This window comes from Nesoenas mayeri (genome assembly GCF_963082525.1).
Source record: "Nesoenas mayeri genome assembly, chromosome: 1".
In the NCBI taxonomy this organism is placed as follows: domain Eukaryota; kingdom Metazoa; phylum Chordata; class Aves; order Columbiformes; family Columbidae; genus Nesoenas; species Nesoenas mayeri.
In genome coordinates, this window is record NC_137541.1 from 124,636,180 (window position 1) to 124,656,723 (window position 20,544).

The window sequence follows — 20,544 nt, forward strand, 5'->3', positions numbered from 1 at the left end:
ATTAATTCTCTGGCAGAGTGAAGGTGACATAGTGAAAGAGGCATGAAAAGTACAATTTATCTCACTTGTAAAACAGTGAGACACACAGAGTGTTATATACAAGGTGTTATTATTTTTATTATAGAAAATCTTCAAGATCCTCACAAGATTAGGATTTCTTGACACTGTCCAAAACTTAAAAAAAAAAAACAACCCATGGAGTAGGTGTCTGTACAATAAATATAGATACTTATGCATGCAAAAGGCAGACACTGTGATCTGTGAGGGCATGAGTTTGCCTCCCTTGGAATGTAAAATACTGCATATGCTTCTTGAGCTAAGTGAGCAGACACATAGACACATCACTGAGAGACCTGGGAGGATGTAAAACCAGATACTCGGAATTAGGAGAAGGCAAGAGTATAAGTTCCTGTGCAGCAGTTGCTTCCACTCCCACCCCGCACGTGGGTTACAGTACAGCTTAAGAAAAAGCACCTTTGCTGTAATGGTTCTAGAGAAGATGCCAAAAATAACTCTGTCTCTTTTTGGGAAGCTGTGAAGTCCTGACCTAGCCTGGACAGTTTTGCAGGGCTGCCCCATGCCATGACAGACTCTGGGAGCACCCCAACACCCAGGGGTACCCCATGAAAGCTGTGCTCCTGTGACTTGAGAGTTGGAGGAGCTGGGGTGAAAGATGCTTTTTACGATGGGCAGCTTGTGGTGCAGAGGCAGTCCTGTCACCTGGGAGTGCTGATGTGGTGGGAACAGCGAAAGGGAAAGCAGAAATCAGTAAGATCAGGTGTAACAGCAGTAAAAATATCCTGCAGGAGTGCAGTGCAGGGCTGGGTTGCACTCAAGAAGAGTTGTTAAGTCAAGTGCTTCCTGTGTTGCAAGATTTAATTTATCTAAGGGCTATGCCTGGTACTTAAACCAAGAAATTACAAGAGAAGCAGCAGATTCTTTCTGCCGTGACTATGTCTTCTGGCCAGGTAGTGGGGGGAATGAGAACAAAAGTAATTGAAATTATTTGGGGGGAAAAAAAATGAGTTCTGACTTTAAAGCGGGATTGGACTAGATGAGCTTTCAAGGTCCCTTCCAATCCCTAACATTCTGTGATTGTGATTCTGTGAACCTCAGAGTCAGCCTCTTCCCTGTACACAGATCCCAGATTTGACCACACCAGATGAAAATACCTAGAAAACAGGGCCTGGACATCTAAAGAGTGCTCCAGTATAGGGGATGAGGTTCTAGGCAGGCAATCCAGCAGGATCTCAGGCAGCACTCAGCATCCGTGTGCAAGTCCAAATTTGGGAAAAGTCCAATGAAAGGCAAGATGTTTCACATCCACAAATCATAACACATTTAGAGTTCTTCAGGCTTCTGTTCTGTTCTGTTTCCAACAAGCCTATAAATGTTCTATTGCTTTCTTCCCCCTCTCTGATAACAGATCTTAATCTCACATTGCAATTATTGCCAGCTCCTGCCTTCTGATGAGCAGACGTGGTTTCACTGAAATCAATAAGAATTCAAAGGCCAGAATTTGGCATATGACTTATCCAGAAAAAATGGCAGTTGGCAAGTCAAGAAGCTAAGGTTTTTCTTTCAAACTCATCTGAAAAAGGAATACATCCTTCCAGTAAATTCAATATCAAACTGCATAAACTTATAAGGAATTTCAAAAAATATTCCCAATTGAGCAGCAAAAATGGTTCTACTAGGAAAGAGCCACTTAACCATCTTCAAAGTTTAGTGGTATCCTGTGACTTGCCAAACTTATGTGGAAATTAGGTAACATTCACAGGTATCAAATTTACAGGTGAAGGATATTAACATTTAAAGCTCAAAGAACCAGAAAATCAACTGCACGGGAATCCTTCAGACAGTGGTGTTTAATAAGCTCAGATGGTCTCCACACAGTTAACCTAAAATCAGCTATGATGGCTAAAATATAGAGACCATGAAAGAAGTGAGGATATACTGCCCCAAAAGTGGGGAAATACAAATGTGTGGAGGACCTTCAACTCATATTTACATTGAGAAGCTGGTTTATCCGTGTCTGGCTCTTGCTAGGCTGCAGCGCAGTGTAGTTTGGCCATGGTTGGCTTTGTCATCATGAGACAAAGTCATTTCTCTTGACAGTTTCTAATGGTTTTGCTGCCTGTAAGCGTACCTTGATATTTAATCCAGAAGCAACATTGTGTGTTCAGCGTTGTTTGAGAGCATACAAAGAAAACAGAGGTTTGATCCTGTTAGTACTGTGTCAGAGCTTGCAGGCTTTTGTTTTGTAGGCAGTGCATCTTCAGGGTAGCTTAGGGTTCCAGCATATTCCTGCGCAGGTTCAGTTTTTATATCCACCAAAAAAAGGCAGAAGTATGGACAAGGGGGCACTGGCACTGCCTTTCTCTGCAGAGTGCCTGGGAAGGAAGGTTCAACACTGTGAGGAGGTGGCTGGGGCTTCTGTCATCCCCCTTCCCTCTTCCACTGGGCATCGGCACAGGACACGTGCACACTCCTCCTGAAAAACTCCCCCTTAACTTCAGTGGGAGGAGGATGAAGCCCTTAAGTCTGATTTCAATGCAAAGCAGAAGTTTGCTTAAAAGCCGCTTCGGGTTTGCTTCTCAGACTTCACCCCTGAAGCACATGACTTCTAGGCAAGCGATATTAATACAAAAGAACCAGTACTCTATTCATCATTAGGTTTTTGGAGTGGTATGTTTGCCCTGACAGGCAGAAGCAATGCTTCTGAGTGCAACAGTATCCAGCTGCACTAATTTAGCTGGGGTTTGTGCTGTAATCCATGTAACAGCATTAGCTCAAAAAACTTCAAAGCACTTCACACTCATGCCAGTAATGAAGTTCCTGGCACTGCAAAGGAAATGGAAAAAAGAGATTCCTCGGCATAAAGCACAGTGAGGAAGAAAAGCTGCAGGAAGGAAAACCCTGCTATCAATTCTCTTTCATTCAAGATATGTTATTGGCATCAGTCACAACAAAAGGCTGAGGAATCTTTTACAAGTGTAATTTGGATGCTGGTGTGATTCTGTGCCCTCATTTTCCCTCCTCAGAAATCCAAAATATCAACATACGAGAAGATGTGGGCGTTCATGAGCAGCAGGCAGCAGACAGCACTGGTGAAGAACAATGACGAGGGAATCCAGCGTGTGCTGACCACAGACTATGCACTGCTCATGGAGTCGACCAGCATAGAGTACGTGACTCAGAGAAACTGCAACCTCACCCAGATCGGGGGGCTCATTGATTCGAAAGGCTACGGCGTAGGAACCCCTATTGGTAAGATGCTTTCTGGCACAGGTGTTGTGGAGCACACCCAGCAATGTCCCCTTCAGAAGCTTAGATGGTCATTTGACTCATATCCTAGTCTTTTAGAAACCTTTCTCATTGAAAGAGACCCTAGGAACCTCCTTTTAGGCAAAACATGTACTCTTGCCCTGCTCATCTGCAAGCAGCCTCTGCAAGCAAGAAGGAATATAGCAGTGCAGGCTACATCTGCAGAACAAGGTCAAGTGACCTGCTCGCCTTTGGGGGCATCCCATTCATAGCAAACTGGGCATCCTCTGTGCTGCTTGAGCTGCAAGTCGCGTTGCTGAAATTCAGTTTTCTTTGAGAAAATCAGGAAGTGCCTCTAGGAAAATGGAAGTGGGCTGGATAAATGTTATGTCCAACTTATTCATCCCAAAGAAAGCTGCATGAAAGAGGATGATTTTCTGATCTGTTTCATGACCTCAAAGCAACACATAAGAATAGTGAGATGCAATTGCAAGGTTCTATGTCTGCATCACAGATTTCAGTGTTTTGAGTTAAGCAGCGTCTTACGACTCCCAGTTTCTCTGAACTCTTTCCAGTAGATCTTTTATAGCATATCTAGTGTCCTTTTCAAGATTTTCTAGTTGTAGAGAATTAGAAAGAGTGTCAGGTTTTTTTGTGCTGTGTTGTTGTGAATAATTGGCACTGGGCAACCGAATCCTTTTCCTGTATAATATACTCCTCCATAGTGCTCACATATGCATTTACCATGCCACACTCAGTGAACAGCTAAGCAATTTTATTGTCTTCAGAGGAATTATTCAAGGCAATATCAGTTTGCATAGATAGAAAAGTATTCTGTCTGTTGGTTTCTTGGTAGACCAGATATAATCAAGGGAGAAACACCATGGTACTTGGAATGGTGATTCTTTATGCTACTGAGTACCTCAGACAGCTTGTCATATAGGTAACATTCTAAGTATATTTTTTCCACTGGCTATGTGAGAACAGCCTTCTCACCCTGAGGAGCTAAAAGCTACAAAAGCTAAAATTGTGAATAAAGACAAATGTACAGCAAGAGTTTCATTGCAGTTATAAAGCCACCATACTTTAAACCAACAATGAAAGAATAATTGGAACAGATGGTAATCCTCAGAGAGAGTGCACCCATTGGAAATACAGCTGTGAAATGTATTTATGTTTCTTGTATGACAAATGTGCCTTATTTTTTTTTTCTTAAGGAGAACCAGCAAAATTCAAGGAAATAGATATCTCCAAGCACTGTGGAATAATTCAGTGCCATCGGGCATCTTAAATTCTTAAATGATTGATTTCATAAACAAGATAAGCTGTGGAGATCTTTCCACTATTCAGATGGACCCCAAAGGCTCTGTTATTTTTTCCTCATAGCATTCAAGACTATTGATTTCAGATGTTGTACAGAAAAAAAAAATTAAAAACACCAAACTTGTCTGTGACCTTTAACACCAAAGTTTCAGTAAGGCTTAGCTGGTCTGCATTGATTCCTTCAGGAGAATGCACAATGACACATCTAGGGTTTGCAGCACCAAAGTATGCCTTGCACTCCAAGAATCCCAGTGTATGAACTGAATATCATCACTATCTGGCTCCCAAAGAAACAGGAAGGAGAATTTTCAAAAGTTCTGTGAATCCAGGAAATGCATTATTTTATCAGAGCATCTTCTGCAAGTAAAAAACTGCAGATATAGGCTGTGTCTTCCTACTTATTTGTGCTGAGTTAGGATAAAGGGGATTTAAGTGTATCAACAAACATCTCCATTTATGTTTATTAGGGAGCCAGTGGGTCAGAGAGAGGAGGCCTTTCATCAGATTCTTGGCAAAGACCATTGCTGGTGAAAAATCTGCAGTGATGGTTGGTGGTGAACTTGATGCACTCTGGAAATACTGGTGTAGCAAAGGCACCTCTAAGAGAAATCTATGCAAAATGTGACCCTGGGAGGAATCCAGTTGAAGAAAGCAACATCATTATAGATGTCAGGACAGATATCAATTCCAGTTATCACTGCCAGTGCTGATGCTAGTAATTCTAACACTAAAGCTATTACCAGTTACTTGGGAGACTGCTAAGAAAGTAGAGAGACGCATTTCTTGTCTTGAGAGGTAACTTTTTAATAGCTCAGAGGCCATAAATGATATGCTGAATATTCAAAGAGTGTTGAGGTGGATCCATGTGTGGTTTTAGTGCTCAACAATAAAATATCACCAATCTAACACTCCAGGCAGACTTGGCAAACTTTAAAAGCACACATAGAAATATAGATGCACCTGTTACCCTCCAGATGAATTGTGATAACACTGCTGGCAACATAAATATCACAAAAAAGAATTAAGATCCCCACAAATCCTACTTTGTGACTCAGACTGCTTCACTTTACCTAACAGCTATGTCCTTTCAGACAGGGAGAAATAGACAAATCCAACAATCTAACAGACTCCAGCTATCAGGGCGACAACTGTCTCCTAAGGTGGAGAGAATTCTGCTCTTTCTTCTGAGAGATGCTGCTGTTTTCAGTGATAATGATTCACTTCTCTGTATAAAGACAGTTTTGAAGGTGTTTCTGTTTTCTGTTGTGCTTATTTTTGGTTCTATAATAGCATGCATAGAAATCATCTATTCTTACAGCAGGCCCATTTTCTTTTCAAAGCTGGCTACCTCAAGCAGTGGCTGCTGATTGCTGGCTTCCCAGATGGACTTTGTATAATCTGACACATGTCTCTTGGCATCTGTGGTCACAGCATGTCCTAGTGCTGGCAGTAAGATATACTGAAAAATAGCTGAGTGTTGGCACAACAAGTGAAGAACTGCGATGTTTTCACACCGATTCTCCTCAGACAATGCTGCAGGTTAAAGGAACTGAAAAGCAGAGAGGGGGACTTGTATTAATGGTACAATTGTTTTTAATGATGTCTTGCACAGCAATATAAGAAAGAAAGATGAAGCTGTGAGGCCAAATTTCCAAGACTAGTTAGATGCACAAAGACACAAAAGTGTTGCCTAGTGAGATTTTTCCGAAGTGTACGTGTCTATGTGTACCACACTATTGCTGAAATTCTGGCACCCATTCTACCTTAAAATTTTGTTTACTTTTATTGGCTTGATAATTGCAACTGCTTTAATTTGCAAAAAAAAATGTGACTTCGGGTAAAATTACTGCTTAAGAAAATAGTCTCATTGAAGTGGTAAGGGAGAGGAGAGGATAGATGGAAGTTAGCTACACAGACAAAGCACTGGTGACAGTGTATTTCAACCCAGACACTAAACACTTCCAACTGTAGGAAGTCCAACACAGCAGGATTTGACGGCACACAGATGCCTTGAGAACCAAACAGCTTTTCTTGTAACCCTCTCGTGGTTGCTATCATAAAATCATTGCTCCATAAAGAAAAATCTATTTCATGATCGCAGAATCACAGAATGTTAGGGATTGGAGGGGACCTCAAAGGTCATCTAATCCAATCCCCCAAAACTTAACTTCCACTAACCTCTTGTAATTAATAAAGGATTGCTGCTCTTATTGTTGATAACTTCAGCTTCTGGCAACATAGGAAAACGTAATTGGTAGCAATTTCCTTTAACTAGGCACTGCTCCAGAAGCAGGGTGAGGGGCGAGCTTCTCTCTTGTCCTCTTTAGGGCTACAGGCTTGTGCTTCTGCAGGAGCACAGTTGGCTGAAGGGACTTACAGGCAGCAGAGATTTTGGAAGATGGAGAGACAGAGAAGAGTGTGTGAGAGGCAAACCTCAACAGATTGAACTACCCAACGTGACCCCACTATTTGCCAGATACTGTACAGGCCCATTCATGCTGCCGAGCCTGAAGACACATCATTTAGCAAGCTGTTGGCCTGCAAATAAAAAGCATGAAATAGTTATTGCCAATGTTATTGCAAGTCATGATAACAATGACTCGGCCACCTTGTGTTCTTATAAGATGTAAGGTAGCTGAAGTGGAGTTGTGGGCTTATGCAGGTATAATATAAATGAGAAGAAAATATATTTGAGTGACTGAGCTTTTCTTAAGCTGTTACTCATTTTAAATGCAGCAGGAAAAGTAAACAGATGTTGAAGTAAATAGAAGAGATGCAAAGCAGAAATATCTCAAAGGATGCTCAAAGCAATATTTGAACATGATATGGAGGAATTAGCTAGCAAGAAAACTCACTGCCAAGGCTTAAATAAACCTCAGTAGGAAACCCTAGAAATTATCGTGAATTCTCAAACCAAAAACCACACCAAAGAGGCCTTTCACACTTCCAGCCAAAGGGAAAACAGGACTTTCTAGCTGGAATAATCAATCTTGTGATCAATCTTTTTGCTTCAGATAGCAGCAGCATGCTCCGTCCCTGCCCTCATTTGGCTGCAATCAGCGCTGATGGGTCTTGCTCTCACCTTGCAGGGTCTCCTTACAGAGACAAGATCACCATCGCCATCCTCCAGCTCCAGGAGGAGGGAAAGCTGCACATGATGAAGGAAAAGTGGTGGCGAGGCAACGGCTGCCCCGAGGAGGACAGCAAAGAAGCCAGTGCTCTCGGGGTGGAGAATATCGGTGGCATCTTCATAGTGCTCGCTGCAGGGCTTGTTCTTTCGGTATTTGTAGCCATTGGTGAATTTATATATAAATCAAGGAAAAACAGTGATATTGAGCAGGTGAGTCATCCATTTCCATCTTGCTTATGTTTCTGGGAGGCTGAGCTTTGTGGATGTGGAGGTGACTGCATTATAAGTCTCTTTGCTGGAGTGCAGAATTTGTTTTGCTGAACTCTCACCATGCGTTTCTGGCACCAAAGACAAATAATTTATTAATAAGAACAGGGAAGAACCTCACCCACAGTCCAATTAGTCCTGCTTAGTATGGCAGTGTTGAACAAGAGCAATTAATTTCTCAAACAGTTTCTGCTTGATCTTTAAGACTTCAAGTATAAATTATGCTGGAAAGGAATAAAACAAACTGGATTTTTTTTTTTTTTATGTGACATTAGCGTCAGCCCTTTGAGTAACAACAGGAATGTACTTCCAAATCCCCAAGTGTAATTTTTCTCTTGCTCTAGAAAGCATTTTTTTCACAGCCAGGGGTTTACACACTGTGCAGAAGCATGCACTTCAAAGCAGGGAGACCTACTGAATGGTGATGGATGCCACAGTAAAGTAAGATTACGGAGCTAAAGAAATTCTGGTTATGGCTCCACCGAAGCGTAATGAGCAATTTAAAAGGGCAGAGGGAAAACAAAGGAAATGCTGTATATAAATCATGCCTTGAGTATTACAGCAGTTTGTGAGATAGAATCAATCATTAAAATAGAGTGTAAACACCCATTTACTGAACCACCAGCTGCTGTAAAAGAAAAAAGGCATGGGCAGCAATTCAGAGTCTGTTCATTAAGTTGTCTGCCAGCCTTCTTACTCTGGCTGCCTTCCCCGGTACCAGTTTGCTCCTGGCCATGTCCTAGTCCCTGATGTGACCCTGCTTGGCTCAACTGCTGTGGCTACCCCGATCCTCCTCACTTCAGCAGTACTTATGGTAGGGACAAGGGTCACATTGCCAGGCAGGATCAGTGGTCCCTGACACAGTCCCCAAGAGGTGAGTTCATATCACCTAACTTCAGGTTTCTAGACATGAGGCATCTGCTTCAAAGTGACTTGTTTAAGTTCACTTTTAGATGGGAAAGGCAGGAGCTTTTCTGTGGGCAGTTCAACCTCGTCGTCCAAGGTGTAACCCTGCAAGGCTGATGACACATAAATGCCAGAAATTACTGTTGAGAAAAATAACCTTAATGAAGGCAAGGGGGATGAGTGAGAGGAGAAGGATAACATTTTGAACTTGTTCTCAGAGGTGCAGTTTACACTGCACACAGCAGTGGTGCTGAGACATGGGAGAGATTGATAGCTGAGTAAAAACAAGTAGCCGGGGCTGAGGGCCTTGGGGGGATGACATCTGATTTTGAGTAGGATAAATCACCTACATCCCCTTGCTGCCAATAAGGGATCATTGTAGCAAAGACTACATGCCAGCTGTTGAGACAGCTGAAAGGAAGTGAGCTGAATCCTCCCATGCATCTTCGTTTTCCAAATGGCACTTGGTGTTATTTTGGGTCCATGACACCTCATGCCAATGTCAGTGGCCTCGGTCCTCACAGTATCCTGCAGGAGAGGGCAGCTCCTGACCTTGCAGACATCTGCACGTGTGCCTGAGCAGACCCTCATTAAAGACAATGACACAGTCTATGAACAACAGACGCAGCTCATGTGGAGCAACTTTGCAGGCCGTATTAATCAAAATGTCGCTGTTTTGGAATAAGTCAGAGATAAAGGATTTATATATTTTGCACATATTGAAGCTTCCTGATTAGTACTTTAACCCTATGGACAATTTTAGCACAAAATGCATAGAGAATGTATCAATATATTTGTTTCATTCATATTTCAGGAGATCGTTCATTCAAATACGTTTTTGAGAATAGTTGAAGCTAATTAAAAAGTTTGGTACAAATGTTAGTATGGTGGAGAATATCCTGGAAACTCTTCAGGAGCCTGGAAAAGGCAATGCATTCCTGAAGTCATAATTACAGTAGACCTAAAGCTTTATATCACAAGGGAGTGTTAATTTACTTAGCAATATGTTGAGTAGATAACATAATATTCAGGGCTGCATATATATATGTACCATTTCTGAAACTGTACTATTGTTTCACAGCAATGTGTAGCTTATTATAGGCAGTCTCTTAATAATTAAAATCTTTAAGTGAGCTAATGTGGTGATACAATACTTCTTTTCCAGAAGAAATATTACAGAAAGTAGAATACCAGCAATTCCAGTGTTACTTTATGATTTCTCTCAGTTTGTTTTATTTTTATTCTGGTGAAATAAGAAGCTTAAATGGAAAATGCAATAGAGTGTATATTATCACTAAACCCATCCAAAGCATGAGTCGAATACAATCTATGAGTTTTCTGTTTCCATAAGTAGAATATATTTTGATTTATATAGCTTTTTAATCTCATTCTCATGTTTGTTTTTAATTTTGCTTCTTTCATTTATTTATGTTCTCCATTTTTCTTTTCTTGCATGCAAGGCCTTTTGTTTCTTTTACGGACTACAATGTAAGCAAACCCATCCGTCCAACTCCACCTCTGGCACCACCTTATCTACGGAGTTAGACTGTGGCAAGTTAATCCGAGAGGAGCGAGGGATTCGAACACAGCCCTCAATTCATACTGTATAGTCAGGAAAGAAAAAAGGTGTGTCTGATGGAAAGCATTAAACTTAAACAGTGCACATAATGGCAAAGGTTGTGCTCACCAACACATTATTAACGACTGCAAAGTGCCTCTTGCTTCAGCAGGAGATAAGCTAACCAAATGTAAATTGCCAAAGTCCTGGAAATTTGGGCAGTTTAAATGCATATCACAGAAAATAATTACACCTACAGCAAAGAGTGAGTGCAATAGACTGTAGTAGATTTTAAGAATTATCACAGTCTCTGTGTACAATTGTCATCTTGTCATTTCATGGGTTAATTCACCTTTTTCAGGTAAGAAAAAATATTTACCTCCTTTTCATCTCCTACCAAACCTGAGTAAATCAACAGTAATCTCATTGCTAAAAGCATGGAGAATTATTTTGTTTGGTCTCTGCCAAAGCATTCAGCAAGTGGGCCAAACAGTTCTTTATAAACCTCAGAAAATAACCTGCAGGGCTCCATTAGCTTTCTGAACCCCTATTATAAGCAGCCAGAGATTTTTAGCTGGTATATCTTATTTCCAGTGTCAATATTTAATGAAATTTAATTCACCCATTTAAAATTCATTAGCCAAAGCCTCCAAGTAACTATCATAGCACAAAATCATATCTATCAGTTAAATTTTATGCCATGTAGCCATTAACATTTAAGAACATATTCAACAAAACACCCTCAGGCCCACCTATTATATACCTTTCACAAAATAAATCCATTGACTTGGCTTGAGCAATCCATGAGGTTCAAGGCTTTGTAACATAGAAAACTCCTTGGCCTTGGCATTGTTTTTTCATATTGAAAAACACAAGGAAACTTTTGTGTAGGAGGTTGGTACTGGATGCTTTTTATATCCTGGAAGGATAACACTTCGATTTCCTCTAGTCCTCAGCTAGTCTGGGGACTGACAGGGCAGGAGGCAATGGACTGGATCTGTTGTTGCCACCAAAAAACATATGACAACCATTTGAGATACACAAAATCTATAGAAATGCCAGCCCGTAGGATAACATGAACCGTGGCAAACAATGACGTTTTCAAAACCTGAATACCTTTCACGCGTATTTCATTGTATTCCAGCCTACCACCAGTTTCACCATTTCATTTCACAACCCCTCACACCTACTTAATGTTTTCTTGCTCAGTGCAGTTCCTCCTCATCAAACAAGTTAATGATCTGTTTTATTGAGGGGCTATTTCTTGACTCTACTGCAATTAGAAAACTTGTTCGAGTGGATGACTTCACACTCAATCACTGTAGCACTCTGGTGAAACTCCACTCTTCTCTTGAATTGTTTCTCTCATAGCTGGCTCCTGAGAAAAGCCAGTTAATACAGTGACCTGTGCTTTCCTTCTATTCATGTTACAATTTTTGGTCAGCGTTATTTATGCTGGCAGCAGGCTTAAGTATTTTTTGTGACAAAGATCTGCTGCTCATAGCTAGACTATACCGATTCTCCTCTGCCAATGCTCATCTATGTACGTGAGTGTTTATGCACTGCTCCAGACACTGCAAGAAATTGTCTTGCTCAAAATGGCACTTTAACTTGTTTGAATAGGGCCTTGAAAGCTTTAGTTCTTCATAAAATGAGCCTTCTTACCAGCAAAGACCTGAATTAGATCTTCTGTATCCCTGATTTAAGAATGCACTTTTGTTTGCAGCTTCCCAGTAGAAGAGCCTTAAAACTAATTAAATTGAGCTTCTTTTAACTCTCAGAGGAGAAGGAAAATTTCTAATGTATTCATCTCCATTATTGGTCTCTCAAGAAATCCTCTGGGATGCAGCTTTGACCAGTTTTCTAATCAGTTTTTAGATGAATGTAGAATCCAAACATTTTCTGTCCCTTTGTGGGTAAACATTTTCGTATCTGGCAAGGAAGCAGTCACACTGTTGGTAACAGTCATCATTCCGCTGTGTCTGGTTGTCCCCACAGGCAACCTCTCGGATGACTTACTTGTGGGAATAACAAAGCAGGTCCTCCTTTCCCTAATGGAGCTTCATTCCCAGCTACAAAAAGTTATTAAAAACACACTTGCTCCTCAGCAGCCATGCCAGCAGCTGAGGCAGTGAGGAGCCAGCATGCCGCCCGAGGACTGACATATCTATGCTTGTAAAGACAGTTTTTACAAGGTTTGCTGGGGCTCCAGAAAAAGGCAGGGGCCTTCAGGTTAACAGGAAGGCTTGAGGAACACACAGCCCATAGCATCTCCCATGAAGTGCATGGCACCTGGGAGGACTCCTGCATAGACATAACAAGCTTTGAGAAGTGTTGAAGCATTCAAAGATTTTCTGCTTATCAACACTGTAAGCGTCTATGACTGCTATACTTGGATATTTGGCCACAAAATTGCTCACAAATGCAGATGATCATCATTGCATCTTCCTAACTTGCAGCCCTGCAGCTGCATTTAGGACCTAATAAACAAACTGGGTCCTTTCTCAGGTGTATGTCAGTGCAGGGACTTTGCTGTGCAATCAGCACAGAGCCAGTAACTCTGCCTGTGATGGATGAGCCACAACAGACTCCATCAGTTCTGGCACTGCAGTACCAGTAAAGCATAGCCAGAGGTATTTTGGGAGAAAAATGGCTATAAGCATACCCTTATGTCATTTTATATTAATTTTTGTTTTGTCGTTCCTGTATTTTACTCAGAACTCCCAAAATATTCAAATTCATAAGTGTTTGCAAACAAACGGCATATGATTTGACACACAGGAGCCATCTATGACTGAAAGCAAAGAGGCAGCCAATTATCTAGTCCCAAGCCATTGCCAGGTTGGTTTGGCTGGGGTTGGTGTGCCCATCTTCATTTAGTGGTAGTTCCTGCCTTCATTGAACAGTCTACAGTCCAGTTAGGCAAAGTTGCAGGGAGAAGGAGGGGAAAATGACACAAGAAAAGAAGAATGAAGGGAACAAGGGCAATAGGATCACTATTTCAGAGAGAAAGGATGAGGGTGTATTAACAACATGGGCCTGCACTGCAGAACTAGACCAAACACAGCAATAATCCCTTCTCCAACTAGACTGTTACTTACTCTAGGTACTGCCATGGTATCCTGTGTGCTGTCCATTTTGGATCAAAGCCTTGAAGTTTCTCATCTTTAACTCTTTGGAAAAAAAGGAGGAGGTGAAAGGGGAGAAGGAAGAAATCCCCTTTCTAGGTGAGGTTCTTGCAAAATAGAAATTTTTCTAAAGTTGTCAGGTCTGCAAATTCCCCCTATTTCAATGAACATCAGCTTGAGTTCCTCCAGTTTCAGGCCACAGCCCCACCATCCAGCAATACTGTGGCCATCTGTGCCTTCACTGAGCAATCCCATTCATGTTCAGGTGGTTTGGGAGACCAGCAAATAGCTTTTTTTTTTCCCTTGTAAACAGGAAACTGAGGAACAGTTTCTATAACTGAGGAAGAGTTAAAAGAATCCATGGATTATTGTCATGCTGTTTTGACAATCACTGTTCAAGAGATTCTGACAGTTTAAAAAACTTAATTTAGTGATCTCCTCATGCAATTAGCCATCAGTGACAGACTACTCAAACAGATTCTTAATGTGCCGCAACAGCAGCTTGCTCACTAGGAGAAGCTATTTTGGATACTTTTCCTTGGTTGTACTAAGCACAAACAAATCACTTTTCTCTCAGCAGAAGACATATGTCGGTGTACCAGCCATGGGTCCTTCACAGTGATGAGGGCACTGCAGAAGAAAAATCCTGATCCTTCTTTGTGCCTGAGCTTGTTAGGTGTTCTTCCAGAATAAAATCTGCCCCACATCCTTTTTTTTTCATAGTTCTCAGTTCTCCAGCACAGTGCACTATAGGGTTTGTTGTTGTTGTTATTTGTTTGTTTTTGCAAAGCGCTGATAAAATGCAATTGAAAAATCTTGTCCCCAGTGGTAGCCCAGCGGCATAACCAGCAGATTGATAAAGCCTGACTACATTATTTTTTTCAGTCTTCTTTCTACTTCATTTTATGTCATTTTTAAAATTCTGAATCTGTAATTATATTAAAGTTTAACATAGTCTTCTGCATGAGAGAAGGAAGGATTCAGGAAATTCATGACCAAGCTTTTATAGCCTGCTGAAATGACCAAAGGGCAAAAAGAAAGAGTTACATATCACAAGGAGAGCAAAACTTTTTCTATTTTTAAAGGATGACATTTCCTTTTAGCCTTGCATGCCATGTCCTGCAGCATTTTGACACTGCTAGAATGAGAAAGCCAAGCTGACTAAAAGTGAAATGTTAAACTTATTACGCTGTTAAATGTATTGCTCTGTGTCTACTCTGCTCTTATTCTCAGCAGGACCTCAAAAGTGGATATAACAGTGTGTAAAAAAATTGCTTTTTAAAGAAACCCTTTCAGTCTGGCTGTCCACATATGAAGCTAAAAGAACAATATATTACCCTTTTAAATTGAATTTATAATGTCACCATCCCCTTTTTAAAGGCTACTGCAATTATGCTACAGAGATGGTGCTGTTCAGAGGGCTGTCTTGGGAGTCCCCACTGAATGTGTTTCTTGCCCGTGTTTTCCTGTAAATCCTACAGCATGCAGGCTGAGTTAGTACTTGCTCTGTACTGCAGCTTTCTACTACTTGAAAAGTTCGGGGCAATTCCAGTTTTCAGGCACCTGTTCAGTTTCCTGATGGCATGCACAAGCTTGGAGATAGATAGGATTTTGAGCTATGCTTCCTGGAGCTCAAGGGAGAGTTCGTGTGTAACTGTCCTTCTGATGAGTAGCCCAACCCCTGAATGTTCCAAGTATCATCTCAGATTGCTCTTTTAGACCATCTGAAGCTCTGTGTGAAGGCAGAGGGGCAGAGGAAGCCCTGTTTCTCCCACGTTTGTAACGTTCTTTGCCACCTCAAGCTGGCTTTCTCAAAGGTGGTAGGATCTCAGACAGGAATATACACAAAATTGATCAGAGTTGTAGTTTGTCCGTAACCATGGGGATATCTTTGAAAGATCAGTTCAGGGTTTTAAATCTATTTTAAGTCATTGCTTCACTTTGACAAAACTCATGACAATGATGTTTAAAGTCTCTTGAAACTAAGCATAACGCAAGTGTAAATCTAAAACTGCTTTTGTGCTTTCACAAAGCCAGGAGGTACAAAGGTGTAAAACTCAGGCAGCTGCCACTGTAAACGCTCTTCCTGTTTCTCTCTCTCCCAGACCCATGTCTCTCTGCAAGGTGGCTGAGCCCATTAGGACGAGAAGAAATGGCCTCGAGTTGCACCAGGAGAGGTTTAGATTGGATATTAGGAAACATTTCTTCACAGAAAGCGCTGTGAAGCCCTGGGACAGGCTGCCCAGGGAAGTGGTTGACTTGCCATCCCTGGAAGTGTTTAGAAAATGTACAGACAAGGCTCTTAGGGACATAGTTTAGTGCTAGAGTTAGGTTATGGTTGGGCTCCATGATCTTACAGGTCTCTTACAACCTAAATGACTCTATGATTCCCATGTGTGCTGTGTGTGTGCTTCAACCTCTCATGGGTCATCAACCCTCTGGGGCCTTCCATTGCCAGGACAGGTTATGAGAGAGTTTCAATAAGGCAGACACTTTCAGATTTCGAAAGCCCTACTTCCATGCTTCCTTGGGTGGATAAACATAATCAAGTCTACAGAAAAGACCATCAAAAAGAACAGTAATGTTTTTATAATCAGTTTTAGATATAACTGCTATTGATGAACAACTAAGCAAAAGTTTAATTCTTAGAGACAAGACCTAAACATCAAAGACATTCCTAAGAATATCTTGAAGTGTTTCTGATAATATTTATTTTAAAATTCAAGACAGAGTTGGAAGTGGAATTAGTTGGGCACTTTACAAATCATGTAGTCAGATATTAAAATCCTCACATACTTAATGTCAGCATCTGTCTGCAGATGTAAAATTATCTTCATGGGACTATTTTGTTGATATGAAATTGAAGGACATTATGATAATTGCATTGTCTGAATAATAGGAATCAGTTTGGAAAATTAAAATACAAGCTTATTAACAAGGCCGTAAAAGGTACAGTTTCATCTGCAGAAATTATCTCTGCATGCACATTACAGACACTGATAGCTATTATTAAATACACACACAATGTACAGGTTACTAAGGACAACAAGGAAAGAAAATAAAAATAAACATGATCAATCCTACAAATGGTTAATATGATCTTTTCCTTGTGTGCCACGGAGTTCTGGAATCACTTTGTAATCTAGCTTTTGAAAGCTCAATTAAAACTAAGATAGTAGAGAGAAATTATCCATGCTAACTCATGGATAATTAGAGCATGCATCTTTATTAGTTTGAAAATAAGTGGTACTACTCTCTAAAAAAGCCTGAAGCAACACAGAAATAGTATCTTTATTAGGACGATACCTGCTTTACCTGCTGTTTCCTGAGGGCATGGGGCTGCAGCAAACACCTTTAACTGTAACTCTGCTAACACTGGAATTCCTATATTACAGTGTCAAAGGGGATATTTAAATTATAATTGCACCAGCAAATTCCTGGCTAATACCGACAGTAATTTGAAAAAAAAAAAAAAGGCAATATACTGCCCTGGCCTACATCTATTATATTTTGGGTCTGAAATGAATTAACAGTAGCCTAATTTATGTACACTTAATAATTTTAGATGAGCAAAAATCAAACATCTCAAAAAAAGAGCATATTAAACTATAGACTTAACATACTATCAGATCTTAATCTGTGTGCAGTCCATCCCACAAAAGGACATTCTGGCATATGCAAGATCATACACATTTACAATACACACACGCGCTGATGAACTGACGAGCTTGTTTGCAGAACCAGGGTTACACACGTTATAGTGTAGGTTTATATTGGAGAGGAAGAAGCACAGCATGTGGAATTCACTTCTCTGGAATTCCTTTGCTACTTTGAAGAAATTGTTTAGCCTTAATCCAAGTTACCCTTATACACTCTTTTGCTTTGGAGAACATTCCCCTGGACTAGTTGGCTACTAGGAAAGCTTGGGTTTTCTCTTCTTCCAATAATAAATCTGTTTTTACTTTTTTTAGCCCTATACAACTGAGATCACTATTGCATTATTACTGGTTAAGAACTGAAGGCTGCTTACCTTGCATTGGTGCAAGGTTTCCTTTAGAAGGCAATTTGTATTTGAAACAGAGAACCATGTTTGTGTGCTGTTGGTGTCATTCTACAAGAACTGTAGTTTTAACCAGTTGTTTTAAAGCTGCTCAGTTCTGCGGTTCTAGAAAGGGTTTGGTAGGAAGGATTTCTCAACTTGATGAAGGTAAGGTGGTTAAAGCTTTCTTTCACACTGCTACCATCACTTCATTTTATATATAAATAACTATTTATATATATTTGCATGAAACATTTTTGCATTGCTAGATGCACTTAAAGCCTCTTTGTGTTTCTTTGTGCTATGTATAGTTATTCCAGCTGTAGATTTTAAGGGATGTTTCCACTTACCCAAAATGTCTTTGTTAATGTTATGATGGTGGTAAGAAAAAATATTTCTGTTTTCTTTCTAAACTATTCAGCTGCCTTATTCCTGTGGTAATTTTCTCCTGTCTTCAACACACAATATTTGGAAAAGATTCTTTCCAAAGAAAGAGAAGATTGAGGGCTGTGCTATATTTTAGAAATGTCTGTTAATTCCATGAGGATAAAATAACTAAACCACAAAGAAACCCTCAGAACCGGTGTTCTTTGTTTTCTCTAGTATACCATTTTTTTTGTGGCTAAGGTACATGTGATTTTAAAAAAAAGATGATCTTTTTTCTTTTAAGGTCAGGAGGAAATTTACCTACTGAAAAAGGGTAAGTTTTATGATACAAAGCCACCAAAACATCGCAAATGCATCTGTGTAGAATTTCAGAAACATTGATAAGCAGCTTTAGTTAAGCCAAAGTTAAATTAAATTCAGTGGAAGCCAAGTTAGGCAAAAAGACATGACTTACACAGCCTCATTTATTATACCTTAGGGGCTTATTTAAAGCTGGCAGAACTCAGCAGAGAAGCTTTTCGAGCCCACCAGTAAGAGCTCAGGTCCTGGCTTCCAAGAGCCACCATTTGTGCAAAGCGTAAGGTCGAACTCTGCCTTCAGTGTGAAGTGTCTAATGCTATTTCTGTCTTCCACCAGTGTCTTTCTTTCAATGCGATAATGGAGGAGCTTGGAATTTCACTCAAGCATCAGAAGAAGTTGAAGAAAAGGTCAAGAACGAAGGGGAAATCTTCCTTCACAAGTATCCTTACTTGTCACCAGAGGCGGACACTGAGGAAAGAAACCATAGCATGAGCAAGAGAGAACCCCGGGAGGAAATATCAGAGGCAAAAATAAAACAAAACAAAAACATTGCTGCCTACAAGTGGATCGTGGTGGGATTTCTGAAATATAGACATTTACCTTGTTCTTCAGAAATTCTCTGTGGTTTCTTTTTTTAATCTAGAGGTACAGCAGTTTAAATGCTCACATAGACTGATGTACTACTAATCATCTGGGAAGTGTCTCACTGTTTCTTTCGAGATGGATTTGTATGCTCTCCTGTTTTGCATCTCTCTTCCCCTCCCCATGCATTGCTGTATGTGCTTTCTAAATAAATAAATAAACAAGAGACAGGGTTCTTTTTTCCAGTAATCTGGGAGTGGAACTTCTTTTGTTTTCTTTTGGAGAAAAGATTGCAGTTCTGCTGAGCACAAATGTTTATAAACCAGGACCCAGATAACCAAAGTAAAAATTCATACAATTAACTCATACACAAGGACAACTAAATTCCTAAACGATACAAAAATGTCTTAAATACAAAGGTTACAATGGTATCCAGCAATGAGTTATTTTTACTTCCACTGGTATTGTGAGGAACACTTTTTAGGTCGTTTTCTGTGAGAAACTTGTTTTTCCTTTTCTCTTTTTCATTTCTTTTATAACATATTTATTAGGTAATGCGACGGCTCCAGGTGCTAGATGTTAAAAAAGAAAAACCACAATCACAACAGGAGCGATCACTGATCAGGAGAAGGCAACACTGATGTTGTCACACTGCCGTATCCTCCAGCTTGTGATACCAATAAAACAGTTCTTGACAAAATTAAAATCCATTAGAAATTGGAGGCAATAATATCCAATTTATAACAAATCTTGACCACAAAGATAACAAGGTCTGACAGAAATACAGCCAGTGCTCTGGAATTTAAACCTTTTCTTGCAACAGCTGAGGGCACCAGCAAAATGTTTTAACAGGGAAAGAGAAATTAAGTCTTTTTTTTGTGAAGAAACCTCTGTTTGAAGAAGTGATGCATTATAGCAGCAGCTTTCCTCTACTCCAAAAAAACTGTTGCTCTGTACTGCAGTGAGGTATAGCACATTTCTATTTATTGCTATGTTGTCCCTGTGATTAATTCTGTTGGTCATGGGGCTTTTATTGGTGCCAGCTGGTTAGCTCTGAGGATGCCTGCAAAAGGAATGAGGTGAAATGCAGGCACCTCCACACTTCTAGGGGTGAAGGTGAATGTGGGACATGGGTGCCCTATGCGCCCAGGAGCTGTTCTTCTGCCTTCCTACACGCTAGGTTAAATTTATATGTATATTTATTTATATGTATATATATATATATATGAGCTGGGTCTGTCCAGGGCTGTCGCACCACTACAACCATCTCTAATCCTAAGGCAAGGCTGGAAAAACTGAACCAGAGGACTGAAGCCACCAATTGCTTTTCTGTGCAGCATGAGGAGCTGGGCAAACCTGAGCTATATCAACAGTATTTGCTTCAGCTTATGGGGATGTTTATGACCCAGGTGCTCCAACAAAGTGTTAAGTTTTATTGTCCTTCTTATATTACCCCAGAGAACTTAGTGCTTACAATTGATTACCTTTGACTTGTATCCATGGCCATTTCCTCTGCAAAAGAAGAAAGTAATGTGAAAGCCCTTGAGTGGAGAAATCTCTCTTCCACCTTCACCTCCCACCACTAAGCCCTGCAGTCCCCTGTGAGCGTTCATGTTGTGCTGCATGGCAAGGTCAATCTGCAATGAATAGTATTGCT

General features: G+C 40.4%; 1 protein-coding gene across 2 annotated transcripts in view; it reads left to right on the forward strand.

Annotated features, from left to right (window-relative positions):
- Positions 1-18,797, forward strand: part of GRIK1 (glutamate ionotropic receptor kainate type subunit 1) — a gene marked incomplete at both ends in the record, with an annotated part of 173,138 nt that extends 154,341 nt beyond the window's left edge. For both annotated transcript variants that reach the window (XM_080358509.1, XM_080358510.1), the window contains 3 exons: positions 3,045-3,270; positions 7,680-7,930; positions 18,642-18,797. In XM_080358509.1, coding sequence (XP_080214635.1) covers positions 3,045-3,270; positions 7,680-7,930; positions 18,642-18,797 — 633 coding nt within the window. The remainder of the gene's footprint in view (positions 1-3,044; positions 3,271-7,679; positions 7,931-18,641) is intronic.
- Positions 18,798-20,544: the final 1,747 nt, after the last annotated feature.